At 44.5% G+C, this 19,859-nt stretch overlaps 1 protein-coding gene across 1 annotated transcript in view; it reads left to right on the top strand.

The window, feature by feature from the left end:
* Positions 1 to 19,859, top strand: part of tmc6b (transmembrane channel-like 6b) — a 94,534-nt gene that overhangs the window by 23,629 nt on the left and 51,046 nt on the right. Inside the window, exons 10-12 of the mRNA XM_080522340.1 lie at positions 4,849 to 5,004; positions 9,445 to 9,623; positions 12,658 to 12,748. Coding sequence (XP_080378466.1) covers positions 4,849 to 5,004; positions 9,445 to 9,623; positions 12,658 to 12,748 — 426 coding nt within the window. The remainder of the gene's footprint in view (positions 1 to 4,848; positions 5,005 to 9,444; positions 9,624 to 12,657; positions 12,749 to 19,859) is intronic.

Raw genomic sequence — 19,859 nt, forward strand, 5'->3', positions numbered from 1 at the left:
TGATCTGCCGCGCAGCATGCATTTTGGCGACGCATGCGCACTGGCGCACCAGTTATGTGCACCCCTGTATATGAGGCTATGTTCGTGCAAATTTGTGCAAAAGCACCGAATTTGGCCCAGATGTAGCTCAGAGTATGCTCTAATGATTTAGCTAAAAAAAATAAAACAAATCCAATATTGACCCATTTTGAATGTTGGGGAGCATGTGGGAGGGCCAGACCTCGTGAACTTAAAGACGGTTACAATTTGAATTTGAATTTTAAAAAGCTGTTTACAGTATTGTGACTTCATGCTTGTGTGCAAGTCATAAAGATGGACAGTAACGTGTACAACTACTATTTTCTTCCTCACGTAAGTTATAATTCATCATTCATCATCAGTAATTTTCATAATATTCCAGGATCCCGCTCTCTGCACCTCACAACATTAGCTAGCTAGTTAGCTGGCTAGCTAACGCCCAGGCTCCACTATGGCCATCGAGCGTTGCGTCTGCGTTGCGTCTGCGTTGCGTCCGGAATTGCTGTCAGCTAGGGACCGTTTCTTTTGTAATCAATGAAAGGTGCTCCGTTGCGGCCGCGTTGCGTTGCGGCCGATGGCTGCGTCCAAAGTAAAAATTCGGCAAAGTTTGATTTCTGATGGCGAACGCAAACTTATATTTACAATTGTATATTGGTTGTTGGTTATAATTGTATATTGGTTGTATTCTGGTGTTGTTTTCTTGTTTTGCTCTGTTTGTAGTCTACTTGATGTCTTTTTATCATCAGTTAAATCACCACAGCGGTTAATCCACTAATAGAGAAGATACCAGATTGAAAATGCACGTAGCCAACTACTCTATAGCTCGTGCCTGGTCGCAGCTATTGCGAATTGTGAATCACCACAGGTGAAGCTTGTTGCAGAAATGGATGACGAACTGCTGATACTTGAGGTGGAAAAATCTATATTTTTATATGCAACAAATGACGGTGGAGCAGGTACAACGTCAAGTTAATGCAACGGTGATGGCGAGGTGACGCAACGCTGGTAGTGGAGCCAGCCTATAATATTCTACAGTAGCTAGCTATCAAGATAACAATGACTGATGCCTTCTGTTTACACGAACACAGCCCATTGTCATATATGCATTCTTATCATTTCAATTGATAGGAGACATGCTGAAAATAAGGTATTGTCTTGTTTTACCTGTCTACAACTACTATTTCCTGCAACGACAACATGTAGGCTACAATTTCCTCAATCTCACGCAAGTCTTGTATTATGTCATCACAATATGGCCTCTACCTCTACCTCTAGTAGCGGCACCATTAATTGGGACCTATGCTGTCTCTGCCAATGAGATGATGATGATCCATTGCAAAGACCCAAGATACAACGACTTGTTCTTCTTCTTTCGTGTAACGTCAGAGGTCCAACTCGGTGTCGCGTAGCCATGCCCGCATCTCTGGTTCTAGGTCGAAGAGGCTGGCTTCTGAGGGTGGTCTATATAAGGGGCAGATGGTGATTATATGGTCGGCGGTCTGCTCTGGGTCACCGCACTCGCATGCCGCACTGTCCGCCAGGCCCCACGCCTTCATTGATGTTTTAAAGCGACCGGCACCAGTTCGTAGACGGTTCAGTGTGGTCCATTGCCGGCGTGGTAGGTCGTCTCCTCCAGTGGCGCCATCTCCTGGGTCCCAGATGTAGCGGTGGATTCGGGAGGGCCCGGCTGACTCCCACTCCTGCTTCCAAGCTGCTGCCAACCATGCATCTCTGGAGATGTCCTCAGAGGTGGAGTTGAGCATGTCTTGTGCTGCCTTGTTGTAAGGGTGGCGGGTCTTGAGTCTGCTTGGAGGTGCTGGTGTTATTGTGGTGTTGTGCAGGATGTGCCAGTCATACTTTTGTGCCTTCCTGGCCAGGGCGAGGGTGGCAGCCTCCCGTCGGAGGCCGGCCGGTGCTATTCCTGTGAGGACTGGCAAGAGGGACACAGGGGTAGGCTTCAAGCATCCAGTTATTATTCTGAGGGAGGTATTGATAGCCAAGTCGACCTTTCTCGCATGAGGGCTTCTGCTCCAGACTGGGGCGCAGTAGTCCGCTGCAGAGAAGACCAGGGCTTGGGTGGATATTCTTAGCGTCTTAGCGGAGGCTCCCCAGGTTGTACCAGCGAGGCGGCGGATCAGCGCGGCCCTGGATGTCACCTTGGCCTTGACTTCTTCCAGGTGTTGGTTGAAGGATAATGTCCGATCCAGACGCACTCCAAGGTACTTCGGGGCTTGCCGGACCTCCAGACATTTGTTGTCAACGCGCACCTCAAGTTCCCTCCTGGCTTCTCTGGTGCTAAGGTGGTATGCCGCTGCGACTGTCTTTCCGACACTGAGTTGTAGACCCCACCTTCGAAGGTATGCTACCAGTGTGCCTATGTCTACATTAAGACCCTCCTCCATCGCCTTCCACGTTGGTCGGCTCAGCATGATGGCAAGATCGTCTGCGTAGCCATACTTTCTGGATGCTGTATCAGGTAGGTCGTGGATGTAAACGTTGAACAGCATCGGCGAGAGAACAGACCCCTGCGGTACCCCGTTCCTCAGTCTTCGTAGCCTACTGCACTGGCCACTGCTGGTCTGTAAGATGAAGCTGCGGTTAGAAAGTGTCTCCATGATGAACTTCACCATGTGGCGGTCCGGTATTGTCCTCAGCAGCTTCAGGTGGAGTCCCCGGTGCCACACGGTGTCATATGCAGCAGTCAGATCCAGGTACACTACCCCAGCTTTCTTCTTGTCCTGGAAGCTGTCCTCGATGTCCTGACAGAGTCGTGTTACCTGGTCTGCTGTTGATCTTCCACGATGGAAACCAGCTTGTTCCCGTGGTAGCTGTGACTCCACCACTGGCTCGATGTCATACAACGACTTGTATCACTAGAAAGGGAAAAAAAGATTTCTTAGCTATTGCTAATGTTCTTCCTTCTTCTGTTAATGTTACAATTGATCAGTTGAATGACGGTTCAGGTATTGCAGCAACGCTTAAAACACATAATGCTATGTATCACAAACGCTGTAGAAGCTACTGTAGTAGTTGTCGTGTCAAAAGGGCTCCAAAGTATGACGTTGGCTCCTCCTTAGTAGTGAGTCCTAAAAAGCTTCGATCATGTCAACCCAAAGCCTGTGGCATTCATTGTGTCATATGTGAGGGGGAGATATGGATGACCTTCACAAGGCAGTAACAGATAATGTTGATTCCAATCTGAAAAGCTGGGCAGAATCCTGTAAACATTTTTAGCTTCTTGGTAGATTAGTTACACAAGCTTCCGATGTGCACGCAGCAGGTGTGTACTACATGCCAAATGTTATCAGGGTGTCAGAAGGGGAAGCATCTACCAGTGAGTGGGGGACAACCTTTGACCATCTAACTATTGTACAAATTGTTGCCCTGGTTGAGGTTTCAGATCCTCCTTCACAATCTCATATTACGGCAACTCTACAGGAACCTTATGAAAGAACGCAGGTGTTTCAAGCAACATCTCCTCAGCTATCTGCCTGAATAGAGTGAACACCAGAAGGAGAGGGAAACCTACATCGCAAACAAGGAACAAGTGGCTAAGAGGAACAATTGGCTCAGGATGAGGCAATTCTGTTGATGAGGGCTGCCTTGGTTTTACACAAGTACTGCTTACAATTAGGCCACACATTTGACGGCTCCTTCCTGTCCAACTGTCTCACAAATTCTGTTGCTGAACCCTTACGAGTGTTCAATGATATCGTCCTCCATGGTCCAGAATTCCTCAAACCCTGTGCAGCTAATACAGAAGATGCCAACCTGCAACCGAGAATGTCAATGTCAGAAGTACAATGCATTTGGCGGCACCCATCACACCTGCAAGACCGGCGCAATACGTCACAGCAAGGAAATTGACATTTGCCAATCGACCTGACCCAAAAGCCAAACAAAACAAAAAAATTACATTATGCAAATTAGGGGTCCAGACACACCCAATCATGAATATAAGCATTCTAATGTGTTTCTAATAGTCAAAAAACATAAAATAGACACCAGGGTTGCATTTCTAGTTCATTTGGTTCAAAAGTTATAGCCGAAACCTTTTTCAGAGGACGGCCATATTGATTTGGCCGCCATGGCGACCCCGGTGGTCGTTGGCTCGGGCGCCCTGGCTAAATCATTAGAGCATACTCTGAGCTACATCTGGGCCAAATTTGGTGCTTTTGCAAAAATTTGCACAAAAATATACCTAAGGCCCCCAACTAATTCTTATTATGTTCGTTCTGACGATCAAGTTCAGCGCGCCCACACTCCGTCGCGCATTGTTCATATTCCTTGTTTATTGTCTCTAAAATGTTTTTTTCTCCCACAAACCTATGTCTTTGTAATAATTTACTGGATAAGAGAGAAACCTGTACACATACACACTGGTGTGCACACACTAGTTCTATATGTAGAACAGGCAATAAGGGATGATAAATATACATATATTAATCACATTAAGAGATGGCCACAAATTATGGCCACACTAAAATATCTGCTTGCCACCCCTTTGCCACCCCATGTATAAAATCCTTAGAATCGCCACTGCCGCACACACACACACACACCCGCACACACGCACACACACACACACGCATGCACGCACGCACCCACACACACACACACACACACACACACACACACACACACACACACACACACACACACACACACACACACACACACACACACAGAAACATCTCATTCCCATTTATTACTAAGAGGAATGTGATGACCTCTCACACACACACACACACACACACACAAAGAAACCTGTCATTCCCATCACGTGTCACTAAGAGGACAGTGACGAGCGTTTGGTCTCTGTGTTGGCAGGAGCTGCTGGAGGAGGTGGGCCGTAAGCAGGCCCAGAAGACTGTGAGCCAGCGGCTGTGGAGGCTGGCGGTCCACGGCCTGGCCTGGGCCATCTGCCTGGGCAGCACCAGCGCCTGCATGCTGGGCGTCTACCACTTCTCTGACTACATGCACAAGGTTAGCGTGCATGCAAGCTCTGTAGCTCAGTTGATTCAAATGCTTGGTCGGTAACCAGAAGATTGCGGGTTCGAATCACCTCCAAGAATCTAATGATCGCAAGGTTGGCAGATCGGCGGTTCGAAGGTGTCGAGGTGTGTTTGGGCAAGACACTGAACCCCAAATTGCTCCCAGTGAGCAGGCCGGCGCCTTGAATGGTAGCTTGCCGCCATTGGTATGTGAATGTGTGTGTGAATGTGTGAATGAGAGGTCGTTGTAAAGCGCTTTGGAATAAGGCGCTATATAAGTCAGTGTATATAAGTCAGTGTATATAAGTCAGTGTATATAAGTCAGTCTGTATAAGTCAGTCTATATAAGTCTGTCTGTATAAGTCAGTCTATATAAGTCTGTCTGTATAAGTCAGTGTATATAAGTCAGTCGATATAAGTCAGTCTGTATAAGTCAGTGTATATAAGTCAGTCTATATAAGTTAGTCTATATAAGTCAGTCTATATAAGTCAGTCTATATAAGTCAGTATGTATAAGTCAGTCTGTATAAGTTAGTCTATATAAGTCAGTCTATATAAGTCAGTCTATATAAGTCAGTCTATATAAGTCAGTCTGTATAAGTCAGTCTGTATAAGTCTGTCTGTATAAGTCAGTCTATAAGTCAGTCTATATAAGTCAGTCCATTTAGCATGCGCGTCACGTGTGTGTAAGCTTTAGTACGTACCGAAAACTCTAGGAGTAAATGTGACAGGGCATGGTTAAAAAGTCCGCAACTAGGGCAAAATCATTTTTCTGTTTTTTCCAGATTATGAAAGGGTAGATTGTAAACTTTAAAATGATGTGTCATACATTGAAATCTGAAACAAGTTGAAGAAGTCATGGATATTTGAATGTTGATACCCCCTGAACCACTGTACTGAGATAAGTCTTCAGAGACATTTCAGAGACATTTTTCACAGAGGTAATGGGTGGGAACACCCTAATCACTCCCTCAAGACAACCACACCCTCAAGACAACCACTCCCCCATTACACTACCTGTCATTACCTACCTGTCATCTGTCAGTGGGGTTGTCAGCTAACCCTCAGGAAGCAAAATTGCAGGGCTGACACGTTTAAATAGCTAAATAATAATAATAATAATAATAATAATTCAAGATTCATGATTCATCATCATTTTATTGCCATGTGTACCAAAAGTGTATTACGTCCCATTACAAGTACAAGAGAGTAAAATTCATGGCAATGGAAAAAATTAGGCAAGATACAACATTTACATTTACATTTTTGGCATTTAGCAGACACCTTATTCCAAAGCGACTTACAATCAATACATTTGAATACTAAGCATGAGAATCATCAGTCCACCATTCCTAGCAGGAAGAGTAATCTAGCTCAGGCCCGGGGCCATTGATAGAAGGAAAAACCTTCTCCTATCACCTTCTTCTAAAACCTAGTTTTTTGTTGTTTTTTTACACTGGAGAAACAGAGAAACAGTACAAGGGGGGCAATAGAAGTTCTTAGGGACACAGTAGAGGGGAAAGTGGGTGTCTTTACGAGACGTAGTGGTGAGGGGCAGAAGATGTCTCAGAAGGAGCAGTTAAGGTGTAACCTGAAGAGATGGGTCTTCAGTCTACGACGGAAGATGGGTAGTGACTCTGCCGTTCTGACAGCCGTGGGGAGATACAATTGAGCAATACAATAATAGAATGGTAAAAAATGATAATGTTGTGTCCGTGTGTATGCATTTATCATTATAGTCCATAAAGCATCTAGTGGGACTTGGTGTAGTTCCTTCCCATCCCATCTGGGCATCAAAGCTGTAGCCTAATAAAAAAAGAAGACAGTACATTTAAAATGATTGCCCACTGTTACCAACACACCACTTTTACAAAATACTACTATGTTCATAAAATAGAATTGCTTATACAATGACAATGACAAATACCTGAAGTGCTGGTGACTCATCAAGGTGTCATCTCTCAGAACCTCTCACCTCGTCATTCTGTAACAAAGATGTCAGGTCAGAGGTGTGGACACACTGCTAGTGTAGGTTTTCCATAGACTCTCAGTGTACTATTGTTGTACTGTAAGGAGTAGTAGGCTAGTGAAATCATTTCAATCCACAGTATTATTCTACAGCAAATCTACATATCAATGAATTATTTTTGATATAAGGATTCTACAGCAAATCTACATATCAATGAATTATTTTTGATATAAGGATTACATTAGCGACAACATTAGCGTTCATTGCAAAAGCATTTACTTTTTCTATAATCTATTATATCTCTAACAAAGCTAGCTAGCTAGCTAACAAGCTAACACTTGTTTGGCTAGCTGGTACACACAAACACACTAAAATGGTGCATGAAACATATTACACTATGTTGCATGTTTAGTAGGTCTCCAACAAATGTATTTATTCATTATGTTTTATCTTTGACAACGTATTTATTCCTCCCACCATCTCATTAGTTTTGTAGAGGGGTGGCATAATTGTGGTGAGCAGTTTCAGTGGTCTGATAACTGATGCTAACAACGGGGCTATCTACCTTACGCACAAAACATCAAATAACTGTTTGGCTATCCTAAGTAAACAATACAAAATCCTAGTAAACAACACATGAATGAATGAATGGTCTTTATTGTCATTAATACAGTACAGGTACCATACAACGAAATTTAGGAGGGGGGGCTCCCCTGGTACTAGGAATGAAATACTAAAAACAAGAAGGGAAAAGAGCTGGTTTACATAAATAAAGGCTATATACACTATCCACTATACTATACTACTATACTATACAAATAAAACACTGTGCTGTACTCTATGCTATGCTATAAATATCCTAACATTTCCTATCTCTGAACCTTCACACGAGGGTTGTCATATTGCACATAGTATTATTGCACATTCATTTAAAGTGTCGCAGTTTGCAGGTTTGAAATGTTCACAGTTGTATTTCAGTATTGCACTTGATTACAATCTAGTAGCTGCCATCAAATTGTCTAGATTGTCCAGGGCCTAGAACCTAGGTCTTTGCTGTGTTCAGGGCCTGAATGGCCCTAGGGTAGAAGCTGAGCTTCAGTCTATTTGTCCTTGCGGACATGGTCCTGAACCGCCTGCCTGAGGGCAGCCGAACAAAGTGTTCGTTCCCAGGGTGGTAACTCACTAAAACTCACTAAAACTTACCCAAGAACACAGCAGAAGGTCTGTGCAGACGACTGTCCCAAGAATAGTGAACTGATGTGGAGATCAACGTCTGAAATTCCGTTGTCATCTGTCATCGTCAGATTCGGAGTTCGGAGTTCCCGTTATGTATAGTCCAGTATGAAGGAGTTCATTAATTGCCCACTGTCGATATTTCTGCCTGCTTTTGAAATTCTGTTGATAGCATTAGCGAGAGGTTCAGCTTCAGCTCCATCTTGTAAATTTGTCAACAGGTCCAGACGCACAGCATGGCTCCTTACATAGACCTGGGGTGGGCGTGGCTACACACACTGCCACACTAAAACAAATAATACCCCCCACCCGACTTTGCTAACTAAATGTAGGTATTTAGTGAATGTAAAACTGTTGGATATGACATCGAGTGGGTTCTTCATCGCTTCGTTTGTCGTCCTATGCCAAAAAACGGAAAACAATTTTTTTCACAACAAGACTTGTTTGGCTCGATTGTGAGGTTTCACAATTGCCGAGATGGGGACCTATTAATCAAATCCTGTCACAAATGTCTTCCTTCCCCTCACTCCCCCCTCCATCTCTCTCTCCCCTCATCTCTCTCTCCCCTCATCTCTCTCTCCTCTCATCTCTCTCTTCTCTCATCTCTCTCTCCCCTCTCATCTCTCTCTCCCCTCTCATCTCTCTCTCTCCTCTCATCTCTCTCTTCTCTCATCTCTCTCCCCTCATCTCTCTCTCCTATCATCTCTCTCTTCTCTCATCTCTCTCTCCCCTCTCATCTCTTTCTCCCCTCTCATCTCTCTCTCTTCTCTCATCTCTCTCTCCCCTCATCTCTCTCTCCTATCATCTCTCTCTCCCCTCTCATCTCTCTCTCCCCCATCTCTCTATCCCCTCATCTCTCTCCTCTCATCTCTCTCCTCTCATCTCTCTCTCCCCATCTCTCTCCCCTCTCATCTCTCTCTCTCCCCCATCTCTCTATCCCCTCATCTCTCTCCTCTCATCTCTCTCCTCTCATCTCTCTCTCTCCTCTCCTCTCCTCTCTCTCTCCCCCTCATCTCTCTCTCCCCTCATCTCTCCCCCTCATCTCCCCCCCTCATCTCTCTCTCCCCCCCATCTCTCTCCCCTCCACCTCTCTCTCTCCCCCTCATCTCTCTCTCCCCCACCTCACCTCTCTCTCCCCCACCTCACCTCTCTCACCCCCCCCCCCCCCATCTCTCTCTCCCCCACCTCTCTCTCTCCCCCTCATCTCTCTCTCTCCCCCTCCCCTCTCAGGACTTGCAGTACAGGGTACGCGTGGTCCACAAGAACCCCCTGCTGAAGGAGGCCAGCCTGTTGGCCGTGCCCGTGGTGGTGTCTCTAATCCACCTCCTCCTCCCCGGGCTGTTCAACGCCGCCGCCTGGATGGAGGAGTACGACTCTCCCAGCGTACGCACCTACGTCGCCATCTTCAGGTAGGAGGTTGTAACTACAAGCCGCAGAGTCACAGCTGTGGTTCCTTTGTTTGTTTTTTTAAACCTAACCTACCCCCTGCATCCCCCCGTTTATCATGTCTAATCTAAATCTTGGTTTAATAATATACAGCTGAGCACAGAAATTGATTAGTTATATTACATTATAAGAGCTCGCTATTATAATCGGACTTCTTTTGGTCAAAACTGATAATGCCTGATCCTATTTTCAGCTGTTTCCCAACAGTCAAATAATAATAATAATTATAATTATATTTTTTTAACAGCTGTGCCTATTTTACCTACTAGTAGAGCCGCCTTGAGGGTCTAATAGACCAGCGGTCCCCAACCTTTTTTGCGCCACGGACCGGTTTCATGTAAGACAATATTTTCACGGACCGGCCTTCGGGTGTGGGGGCATAAATATATAGAAATAAAATGATACGACCGCAGTGTTTCCTCCATGAGTTTCCACATTAGTGGCGGCCAGGCGTTTTTTTCCGCGTGCACGCGCATGAAACGCGCAAGCGCGCTCAAAACAACGACGTAATTTCACCAAAAACTAGAGGGAGCGTGAAAAAAAAAAGAAAAACGGTTAAGCCATTAAAGCCGAGCGGCGATGTTTTATATAGTAGGTGATCAAATACCAAGATATCCGGAGGCTACAGCTGCAGCAGAACACAGGGAACGCGCATACATACAGCACTGAACGTAGGTTACCGTATAATATCCATCTTTGGATCATAATAATATACATGTGACTGACAGATACGCCCAAGTCAAGACACTGACACAGACACAGACACACACAGTGAAAGATAATCAGCTCATCGAATATGAAGTACACAAGAGTACACACAGAACCAGGAACGCGCATACAGCACTGAACAACATCCATAGAATATAAACTTGTGACTGACAGTCACACACACACACACACACACACACACACACACACACACACAAAGATCATCAGCTCATCAATACGAAGTAGGCCTACATGAGAGCACAAAACTGGCTAACGTTACTGATTAACTGTTTACTGTAGTGCCGAGAGACGGGAGTCGTAGGTGGCGTATCAAATGACAAAGCTAAACGTTTAATGTAGGATATGAACGATTGTCAACAACACACTCAAGCAGTAAATAGAACTGAATAAACAACTCGGGTACCACGCACTTATCTAGTTCCGTGGGTGAATTATGTCAACCCACCACATTACACAAGTAAAATCACAGTGTGACAGTCAGATGGAACATTCGGTAAACAGCTGAGTTAGAGAAAACCAACTCTTACCTTTGATGATACCTACATGAGCCCTGTTTTCCCGTACTTCTCCCTTGTGTCTCTTATTGTCCAAATGTTCCCTGAATTTTAGCTGCATGTTTTTCCAGCATGTAATTCCGTTGTCAATAAGAAAATCGACTCCCCTTCTTTTTTCCCTGCCAATACTGTCGTTGCTAAAGTGACGGCACATAAGAATCGTTTTTTTACTTGCTAATGTCTGCTGATACACCACCACAGCTAGCCGATGCTGATGGCTCTCCTTCTGCCACCTGTTCTCCCGCTGTAGACAGAGTGGACCGTTTGAGGGATTTTTGAGTGTGAAACTAAAAGACAGAGTGAATATTATTTAAACGAAAACATATCTACAAATATTATACTGAATTGTACAAAATCGTTGTTGTGATTGGACGTTAGCGGTCCGCTGCTATCAGACTGGCTGCGTGAGTGAGTTGATGTTTCTTTTCAAGGGACCGGCGGAGGAGAGGGATATCCTGAAATCCAAATTTCCTGCTAAACTTGGACCAATCACAAAACTGTTTTGCAAGCGCGTCTCTTCGCGCATGTGGTCTGCAACATTGTAGCATTGTAACTTACTGCTCCCTAAATCGGAACGAAATGTAGGTCTGAAAGCGGCCTAAATCTAGCTTCAATCTGGGGTTTTCTTCAGAATAAAGAAAAAGAAATCGTTGACTTAGTGGACTGAATCAATTAGTGGCGGAGAAAATTCATTCGTGTCTTTCAGACTCTGATAATCAATACAATATTTTTAAAATTCATTCTCTGCGGCCCGGTACCAAATGACCCGGACCGGTGGTTGGGGACCACTGTAATAGACCCTCTTTTTAGAATGTAAATCTGCTACTTACACACAACGACCACTATGGGCCATCTTGTTTTTTAGTCTGCCTCCGACACAGAAAAACTGCAAAATAGCTTCATACTAGCTTGTGTAACTATATGTGATTTTGAAAATGTAAGGATACTGGGTGGTAGAACGCACATATCTAGGAAAAGTCATTAAAGGAGGGTCCTGACCTTGATGGAGTGCAAAGATTTTTTACTCACAGGGGTCACCGTGACCCCATCACAGCTCTTCTAGTGAGGCTTTGTGTTTGCCTTTGGAGTCTGCTATTGGTGTCTGTCAACATGGAGGACCAAAGAGGCGTTAATAAAGTCAAGGAAGCCTTCATGAGGCTGAAATATCAGAAAAAAAGCATTCTTTGGTTATCCACTGTAGAAGTCTACCAGGCCGTTTGCAATTGCTGAGTTCTTCTTTTGGATGATATTCCAAACTGGTGTTGTTGACGAGCCTAAGGTTTTGGATATGTTTATGATAGTTTCTTCCTGATTTCTTAGCCTTGATAGTGACAACTCTTTGGTCCTCATATGGCAGGCACCAATAGCAGAGTCCAAAGGGAAACGTAAAGCTTAAATCAATACCAGACATTGAGAGCTCTCTTACGCTGCACAAATGATGTGACGGAACACCCCTGACGAACCAGAAACACCTGTCAAGCCAATGTTCTAATACTACTGGTTCTCTGAAATAGGGGGACTATATATAAAAAGATATAGTTCTTTTTTGTCATTTCTAAATGGCGAAATCAATCAGAAAAAATAAAACATTGAATTAAAGCTGATAATCTCTACCGTAACCTGGTAGTTATGACCTGTTGGGAGTATAGAGCTAAAAGAAGACAAAATGCTGTCTCTTTCCAATACTTATGGAGGGCATTTGTGTGCGTTTCAGGAACCTCATGTTGAAAGTGAGCGTGCTCGGAATGCTGTGCTTCCATTGGTTGGGACGGATCGCCGCCGACCCTAAGAGCCTACGTCTGGACGTGAGTGGAACACATCAGCTCCTGTTGACAGTGTTTGGACAGTGTTTGGACAGTGTTGACAGTGTTTGGACAGTGTTGACAGTGTTGACAGTGTTGACAGTGTTTGGACAGTGTTGACAGTGTTTGGACAGTGTTGACAGTGTGTTGACAGTGTTTGGACAGTGTTTGGACAGTGTTGACAGTGTTTGGACAGTGTTGACAGTGTTGACAGTGTTGACAGCGTTGACAGCGTTTGGACAGTGTTGACAGTGTTTGGACAGTGTTGACAGTGTTGACAGTGTGTTGACAGTGTTTGGACAGTGTTGACAGTGTTTGGACAGTGTTGACAGTGTGTTGACAGTGTTTGGACAGTGTTGACAGTGTTTGGACAGTGTTGACAGTGTTGACAGTGTTTGGACAGTGTTGACAGTGTTGACAGTGTTGACAGTGTTGACAGTGTTGACAGTGTTTGGACAGTGTTGACAGTGTTTGGACAGTGTTGACAGTGTTTGGACAGTGTTGACAGTGTTTGGACAGTGTTGACAGTGTTTGGACAGTGTTTGGACAGTGTTGACAGTGTTAAGACAGTGATGACAGTGTTGACAGTGTTTGGACAGTGTTTGGACAGTGTTGACAGTGTTTGGACAGTGTTGACAGTGTTTGGACAGTGTTTGGACAGTGTTGACAGTGTTAAGACAGTGATGACTGTGTTTGGACAGTGTTGACAGTGTGTTGACAGTGTTTGGACAGTGTTTGGACAGTGTTGACAGTGTTGACAGTGTTTGGACAGTGTTGACAGTGTTTGGACAGTGTTGACAGTGTTTGGACAGTGTTTGGACAGTGTTGACAGTGTTAAGACAGTGATGACAGTGTTTGGACAGTGTTGACAGTGTTTGGACAGTGTTTGGACAGTGTGGACAGTGTTTGGACAGTGTTGACATTGTTGACAGTGTTTGGACAGTGTTGACAGTGTTTGGACATTGTTGACAGTGTTTGGACAGTGTTGACAGCGTTTGGACATTGTTGACAGTGTTGACAGTGTTTGGACAGTGTTGACAGTGTTGACAGTGTTTGGACATTGTTGACAGTGTTTGGACAGTGTTGACAGTGTTTGGACAGTGTTGACAGTGTTTGGACAGTGTTGACAGTGTTTGGACAGTGTTGACATTGTTGACAGTGTTGACAGTGTTTGGACAGTGGACAGTTTGGACATTGTTGACAGTGTTTGGACAGTGTTGACATTGTTGACATTGTTGACAGTGTTGACAGTGTTTGGACAGTGTTTGGACAGTGTTGACAGTGTTGACAGTGTTTGGACAGTGTTTGGACAGTGTTGACAGTGTTCACAGTGTTGACAGTGTTGACAGTGTTCACAGTGTTGACAGTGTTGACAGTGTTGACAGTGTTTGGACAGTGTTTGGACAGTGTTGACAGTGTTTGGACAGTGTTTGGACAGTGTTGACAGTGTGTTGACAGTGTTTGGACAGTGTTTGGACAGTGTGGACAGTGTTTGGACAGTGTTGACAGTGTTTGGACAGTGTTTACAGTGTTTGGACAGTGTTTGGACAGTGTTGACAGTGTTGACAGTGTTTGGACAGTGTTTGGACAGTGTTGACAGTGTGGACAGTGTTTGGACAGTGTTGACAGTGTTTGGACAGTGTGGACAGTGTTTGGACAGTGTTGACATTGTTGACAGTGTTTGGACAGTGTTGACAGTGTTTGGACAGTGTTGACAGTGTTGACAGTGTTTGGACAGTGTTGACAGTGTTTGGACAGTGTTGACAGCGTTTGGACAGTGTTTGGACAGTGTTGACAGTGTTTGGACAGTGTTGACAGTGTTTGGACAGTGTTGACAGTGTTTGGACATTGTTGACAGTGTTTGGACAGTGTTGACAGTGTTTGGACATTGTTGACAGTGTTTGGACAGTGTTGACAGTGTTTGGACAGTGTTGACAGTGTTGACAGTATTGACAGTGTTTGGACAGTGTTGACAGTGTTTGGACAGTGTTGACAGTGTTTGGACAGTGTTGACATTGTTGACATTGTTGACAGTGTTGACAGTGTTTGGACAGTGTTGACAGCGTTTGGACATTGTTGACAGTGTTGACAGTGTTTGGACAGTGTTGACAGTGTTTGGACAGTGTTGACAGTGTTTTGACAGTGTTTGGACAGTGTTTGGACAGTGTTGACAGTGTTTGGACAGTGTTTAGACAGTGTTTGGACAGTGTTGACAGTGTTTGGACAGTGTTGACAGTGTTAAGACAGTGATGACTGTGTTTGGACAGTGTTGACAGTGTGTTGACAGTGTTTGGACAGTGTTGACAGTGTTTGGACAGTGTTGACAGTGTTTGGACAGTGTTGACAGTGTTTGGACAGTGTTTGGACAGTGTTGACAGTGTTTGGACAGTGTTGACAGTGTTAAGACAGTGATGACTGTGTTTGGACAGTGTTGACAGTGTGTTGACAGTGTTTGGACAGTGTTGACAGTGTTTGGACAGTGTGGACAGTGTTTGGACAGTGTGGACAGTGTTTGGACAGTGTTGACATTGTTGACAGTGTTTGGACAGTGTTGACAGTGTTTGGACATTGTTGACAGTGTTTGGACAGTGTTGACAGCGTTTGGACATTGTTGACAGTGTTGACAGTGTTTGGACAGTGTTGACAGTGTTGACAGTGTTTGGACAGTGTTTGGACAGTGTTGACAGTGTTTGGATAGTGTTGACAGTGTTGACAGTGTTTGGACATTGTTGACAGTGTTTGGATAGTGTTGACAGTATTTAGACAGTGTGGACAGTGTTTGGACAGTGTTGACAGTGTTGACAGCGTTTGGACATTGTTGACAGTGTTGACAGTGTTTGGACAGTGTTGACAGTGTTTGGACAGTGTTTGGACAGTGTTGACAGTGTTTGGACATTGTTGACAGTGTTTGGACAGTGTTGACAGTGTTTGGACATTGTTGACAGTGTTTGGACAGTGTTTGGACAGTGTTGACAGTGTTTGGACAGTGTTGACAGTGTTTGGACAGTGTTGACAGTGTTGACAGTGTTGACAGTGTTGACAGTGTTTGGACAGTGTTGACAGTGTTTGGACAGTGTTGACAGTGTTTGGACAGTGTTGACAGTGTTTGGACAGTGTTTGGACAGTGTTGACAGTGTTAAGACAGTGATGACAGTGTTTGGACAGTGTTGACAGTGTTTGGACAGTGTTTGGACAGTGTTGACAGTGTTTGGACAGTGTTGACAGTGTTTGGACAGTGTTGACAGTGTTAAGACAGTGATGACTGTGTTTGGACAGTGTTGACAGTGTGTTGACAGTGTTTGGACAGTGTTTGGACAGTGTTGACAGTGTTGACAGTGTTTGGACAGTGTTTGGACAGTGTTGACAGTGTTTGGACAGTGTTGACAGTGTTTGGACAGTGTTTGGACAGTGTTGACAGTGTTAAGACAGTGATGACAGTGTTTGGACAGTGTTGACAGTGTTTGGACAGTGTTTGGACAGTGTGGACAGTGTTTGGACAGTGTTGACATTGTTGACAGTGTTTGGACAGTGTTGACAGTGTTTGGACATTGTTGACAGTGTTTGGACAGTGTTGACAGCGTTTGGACATTGTTGACAGTGTTGACAGTGTTTGGACAGTGTTGACAGTGTTGACAGTGTTTGGACATTGTTGACAGTGTTTGGACAGTGTTGACAGTGTTTGGACAGTGTTGACAGTGTTTGGACAGTGTTGACATTGTTGACAGTGTTTGGACAGTGGACAGTTTGGACATTGTTGACAGTGTTTGGACAGTGTTGACAGTGTTGACAGTGTTGACATTGTTGACAGTGTTGACAGTGTTTGGACAGTGTTTGGACAGTGTTGACAGTGTTGACAGTGTTGACAGTGTTTGGACAGTGTTTGGACAGTGTTGACAGTGTTCACAGTGTTCACAGTGTTGACAGTGTTGACAGTGTTGACAGTGTTTGGACAGTGTTGACAGTGTTCACAGTGTTTGGACAGTGTTTGGACAGTGTTGACAGTGTTTGGACAGTGTTTGGACAGTGTGGACAGTGTTTGGACAGTGTTGACAGTGTTTGGACAGTGTTGACAGTGTTTGGACAGTGTTTGGACAGTGTTGACAGTGTTGACAGTGTTTGGACAGTGTTTGGACAGTGTTTGGACAGTGTTGACAGTGTGGACAGTGTTTGGACAGTGTTGACAGTGTTTGGACAGTGTGGACAGTGTTTGGACAGTGTTGACATTGTTGACAGTGTTTGGACAGTGTTGACAGTGTTTGGACAGTGTTGACAGTGTTGACAGTGTTTGGACAGTGTTGACAGTGTTTGGACAGTGTTGACAGCGTTTGGACAGTGTTTGGACAGTGTTGACAGTGTTTGGACAGTGTTGACAGTGTTTGGACAGTGTTGACAGTGTTTGGACATTGTTGACAGTGTTTGGACAGTGTTGACAGTGTTTGGACATTGTTGACAGTGTTTGGACAGTGTTGACAGTGTTTGGACAGTGTTGACAGTGTTGACAGTGTTGACAGTGTTTGGACAGTGTTGACAGTGTTTGGACAGAGTTGACAGTGTTTGGACAGTGTTGACATTGTTGACATTGTTGACATTGTTGACAGTGTTGACAGTGTTTGGACAGTGTTGACAGCGTTTGGACATTGTTGACAGTGTTGACAGTGTTTGGACAGTGTTGACAGTGTTTGGACAGTGTTGACAGTGTTTTGACAGTGTTTGGACAGTGTTTGGACAGTGTTGACAGTGTTTGGACAGTGTTTAGACAGTGTTTGGACAGTGTTGACAGTGTTTGGACAGTGTTGACAGTGTTAAGACAGTGATGACTGTGTTTGGACAGTGTTGACAGTGTGTTGACAGTGTTTGGACAGTGTTGACAGTGTTTGGACAGTGTTGACAGTGTTTGGACAGTGTTTGGACAGTGTTGACAGTGTTTGGACAGTGTTTGGACAGTGTTGACAGTGTTTGGACAGTGTTGACAGTGTTAAGACAGTGATGACTGTGTTTGGACAGTGTTGACAGTGTTTGGACAGTGTGGACAGTGTTTGGACAGTGTGGACAGTGTTTGGACAGTGTTGACATTGTTGACAGTGTTTGGACAGTGTTGACAGTGTTTGGACATTGTTGACAGTGTTTGGACAGTGTTGACAGCGTTTGGACATTGTTGACAGTGTTGACAGTGTTTGGACAGTGTTGACAGTGTTGACAGTGTTTGGACAGTGTTTGGACAGTGTTGACAGTGTTTGGATAGTGTTGACAGTGTTGACAGTGTTTGGACATTGTTGACAGTGTTTGGATAGTGTTGACAGTGTTGACAGTATTTAGACAGTGTGGACAGTGTTTGGACAGTGTTGACAGTGTTGACAGCGTTTGGACATTGTTGACAGTGTTGACAGTGTTGACAGTGTTTGGACAGTGTTGACAGTGTTTGGACAGTGTTTGGACAGTGTTGACAGTGTTTGGACATTGTTGACAGTGTTTGGACAGTGTTGACAGTGTTTGGACATTGTTGACAGTGTTTGGACAGTGTTTGGACAGTGTTGACAGTGTTTGGACAGTGTTGACAGTGTTTGGACAGTGTTGACAGTGTTTGGACAGTGTTGACAGTGTTGACAGTGTTGACAGTGTTTGGACAGTGTTTGGACAGTGTTGACAGTGTTTGGACAGTGTTTGGACATTGTTGACAGTGTTGACAGTGTTTGGACATTGTTGACAGTGTTTGGACAGTGTTGACAGTGTTGACAGTGTTTGGACAGTGTTGACAGTGTTTGGACAGTGTTGACAGCGTTTGGACAGTGTTTGGACAGTGTTTGGACAGTGTTTGGACAGTGTTGACAGTGTTTGGACAGTGTTTGGACAGTGTTGACAGTGTTTGGACAGTGTTTGGACAGTGTTGACAGTGTTGACAGTGTTTGGACAGTGTTGACAGCGTTTGGACAGTGTTTGGACAGTGTTTGGACAGTGTTTGGACAGTGTTGACAGTGTTTGGACAGTGTTTGGACAGTGTTGACAGTGTTTGGACAGTGTTGACAGTGTTTGGACAGTGTTTGGACAGTGTTGACAGTGTTTGGACAGTGTTTGGACAGTGTTGACAGTGTTTGGACAGTGTTGACAGTGTTGACAGTGTTGACAGTGTTTGGACAGTGTTGACAGTGTTGACAGTGTTTGGACAGTGTTGACAGCGTTTGGACAGTGTTTGGACAGTGTTGACAGTGTTTGGACATTGTTGACAGTGTTGACAGTGTTTGGACAGTGTTGACAGCGTTTGGACAGTGTTTGGACAGTGTTGACAGTGTTTGGACATTGTTGACAGTGTTGACAGTGTTTGGACAGTGTTGACAGTGTTTGGACAGTGTTTGGACAGTGTTGACAGTGTTTGGACAGCGTTTGGACAGTGTTGACAGTGTTGACAGCGTTTGGACAGCGTTGACATTGTTGACATTGTTGACATTGTTGACAGTGTTGACAGTGTTGACAGTGTTTGGACAGTGTTTGGACAGTGTTGACAGTGTTTGGACAGTGTTTGGACATTGTTGACAGTGTTGACAGTGTTTGGACATTGTTGACAGTGTTTGGACAGTGTTTGGACAGTGTTGACAGTGTTTGGACAGTGTTTGGACAGTGTTGACAGTGTTTGGACAGTGTTTGGACAGTGTTTGGACATTGTTGACAGTGTTGACAGTGTTTGGACATTGTTGACAGTGTTGACAGTGTTTGGACAGTGTTGACAGTGTTTGGACAGTGTTGACAGTGTTTGGACAGTGTGGACAGTGTTTGGACAGTGTTGACATTGTTGACAGTGTTTGGACAGTGTTGACAGTGTTTGGACATTGTTGACAGTGTTGACAGTGTTTGGACAGTGTTGACAGCGTTTGGACATTGTTGACAGTGTTGACAGTGTTTGGACAGTGTTGACAGTGTTTGGACAGTGTTTGGACAGTGTTGACAGTGTTTGGACAGTGAGTGTTGACAGTGTTTGGACAGTGTTGACAGTGTTTGGACAGTGTTTGGACAGTGTTGACATTGTTGACAGTGTTGACAGTGTTTGGACAGTGTTGACAGCGTTTGGACAGTGTTGACAGTGTTGACAGTGTTGACAGCGTTTGGACATTGTTGACAGTGT

The sequence above is a fragment of the Nansenia antarctica genome (assembly GCF_963989245.1).
Source record: "Nansenia antarctica genome assembly, chromosome: 2".
Taxonomy (NCBI): domain Eukaryota; kingdom Metazoa; phylum Chordata; class Actinopteri; order Argentiniformes; family Microstomatidae; genus Nansenia; species Nansenia antarctica.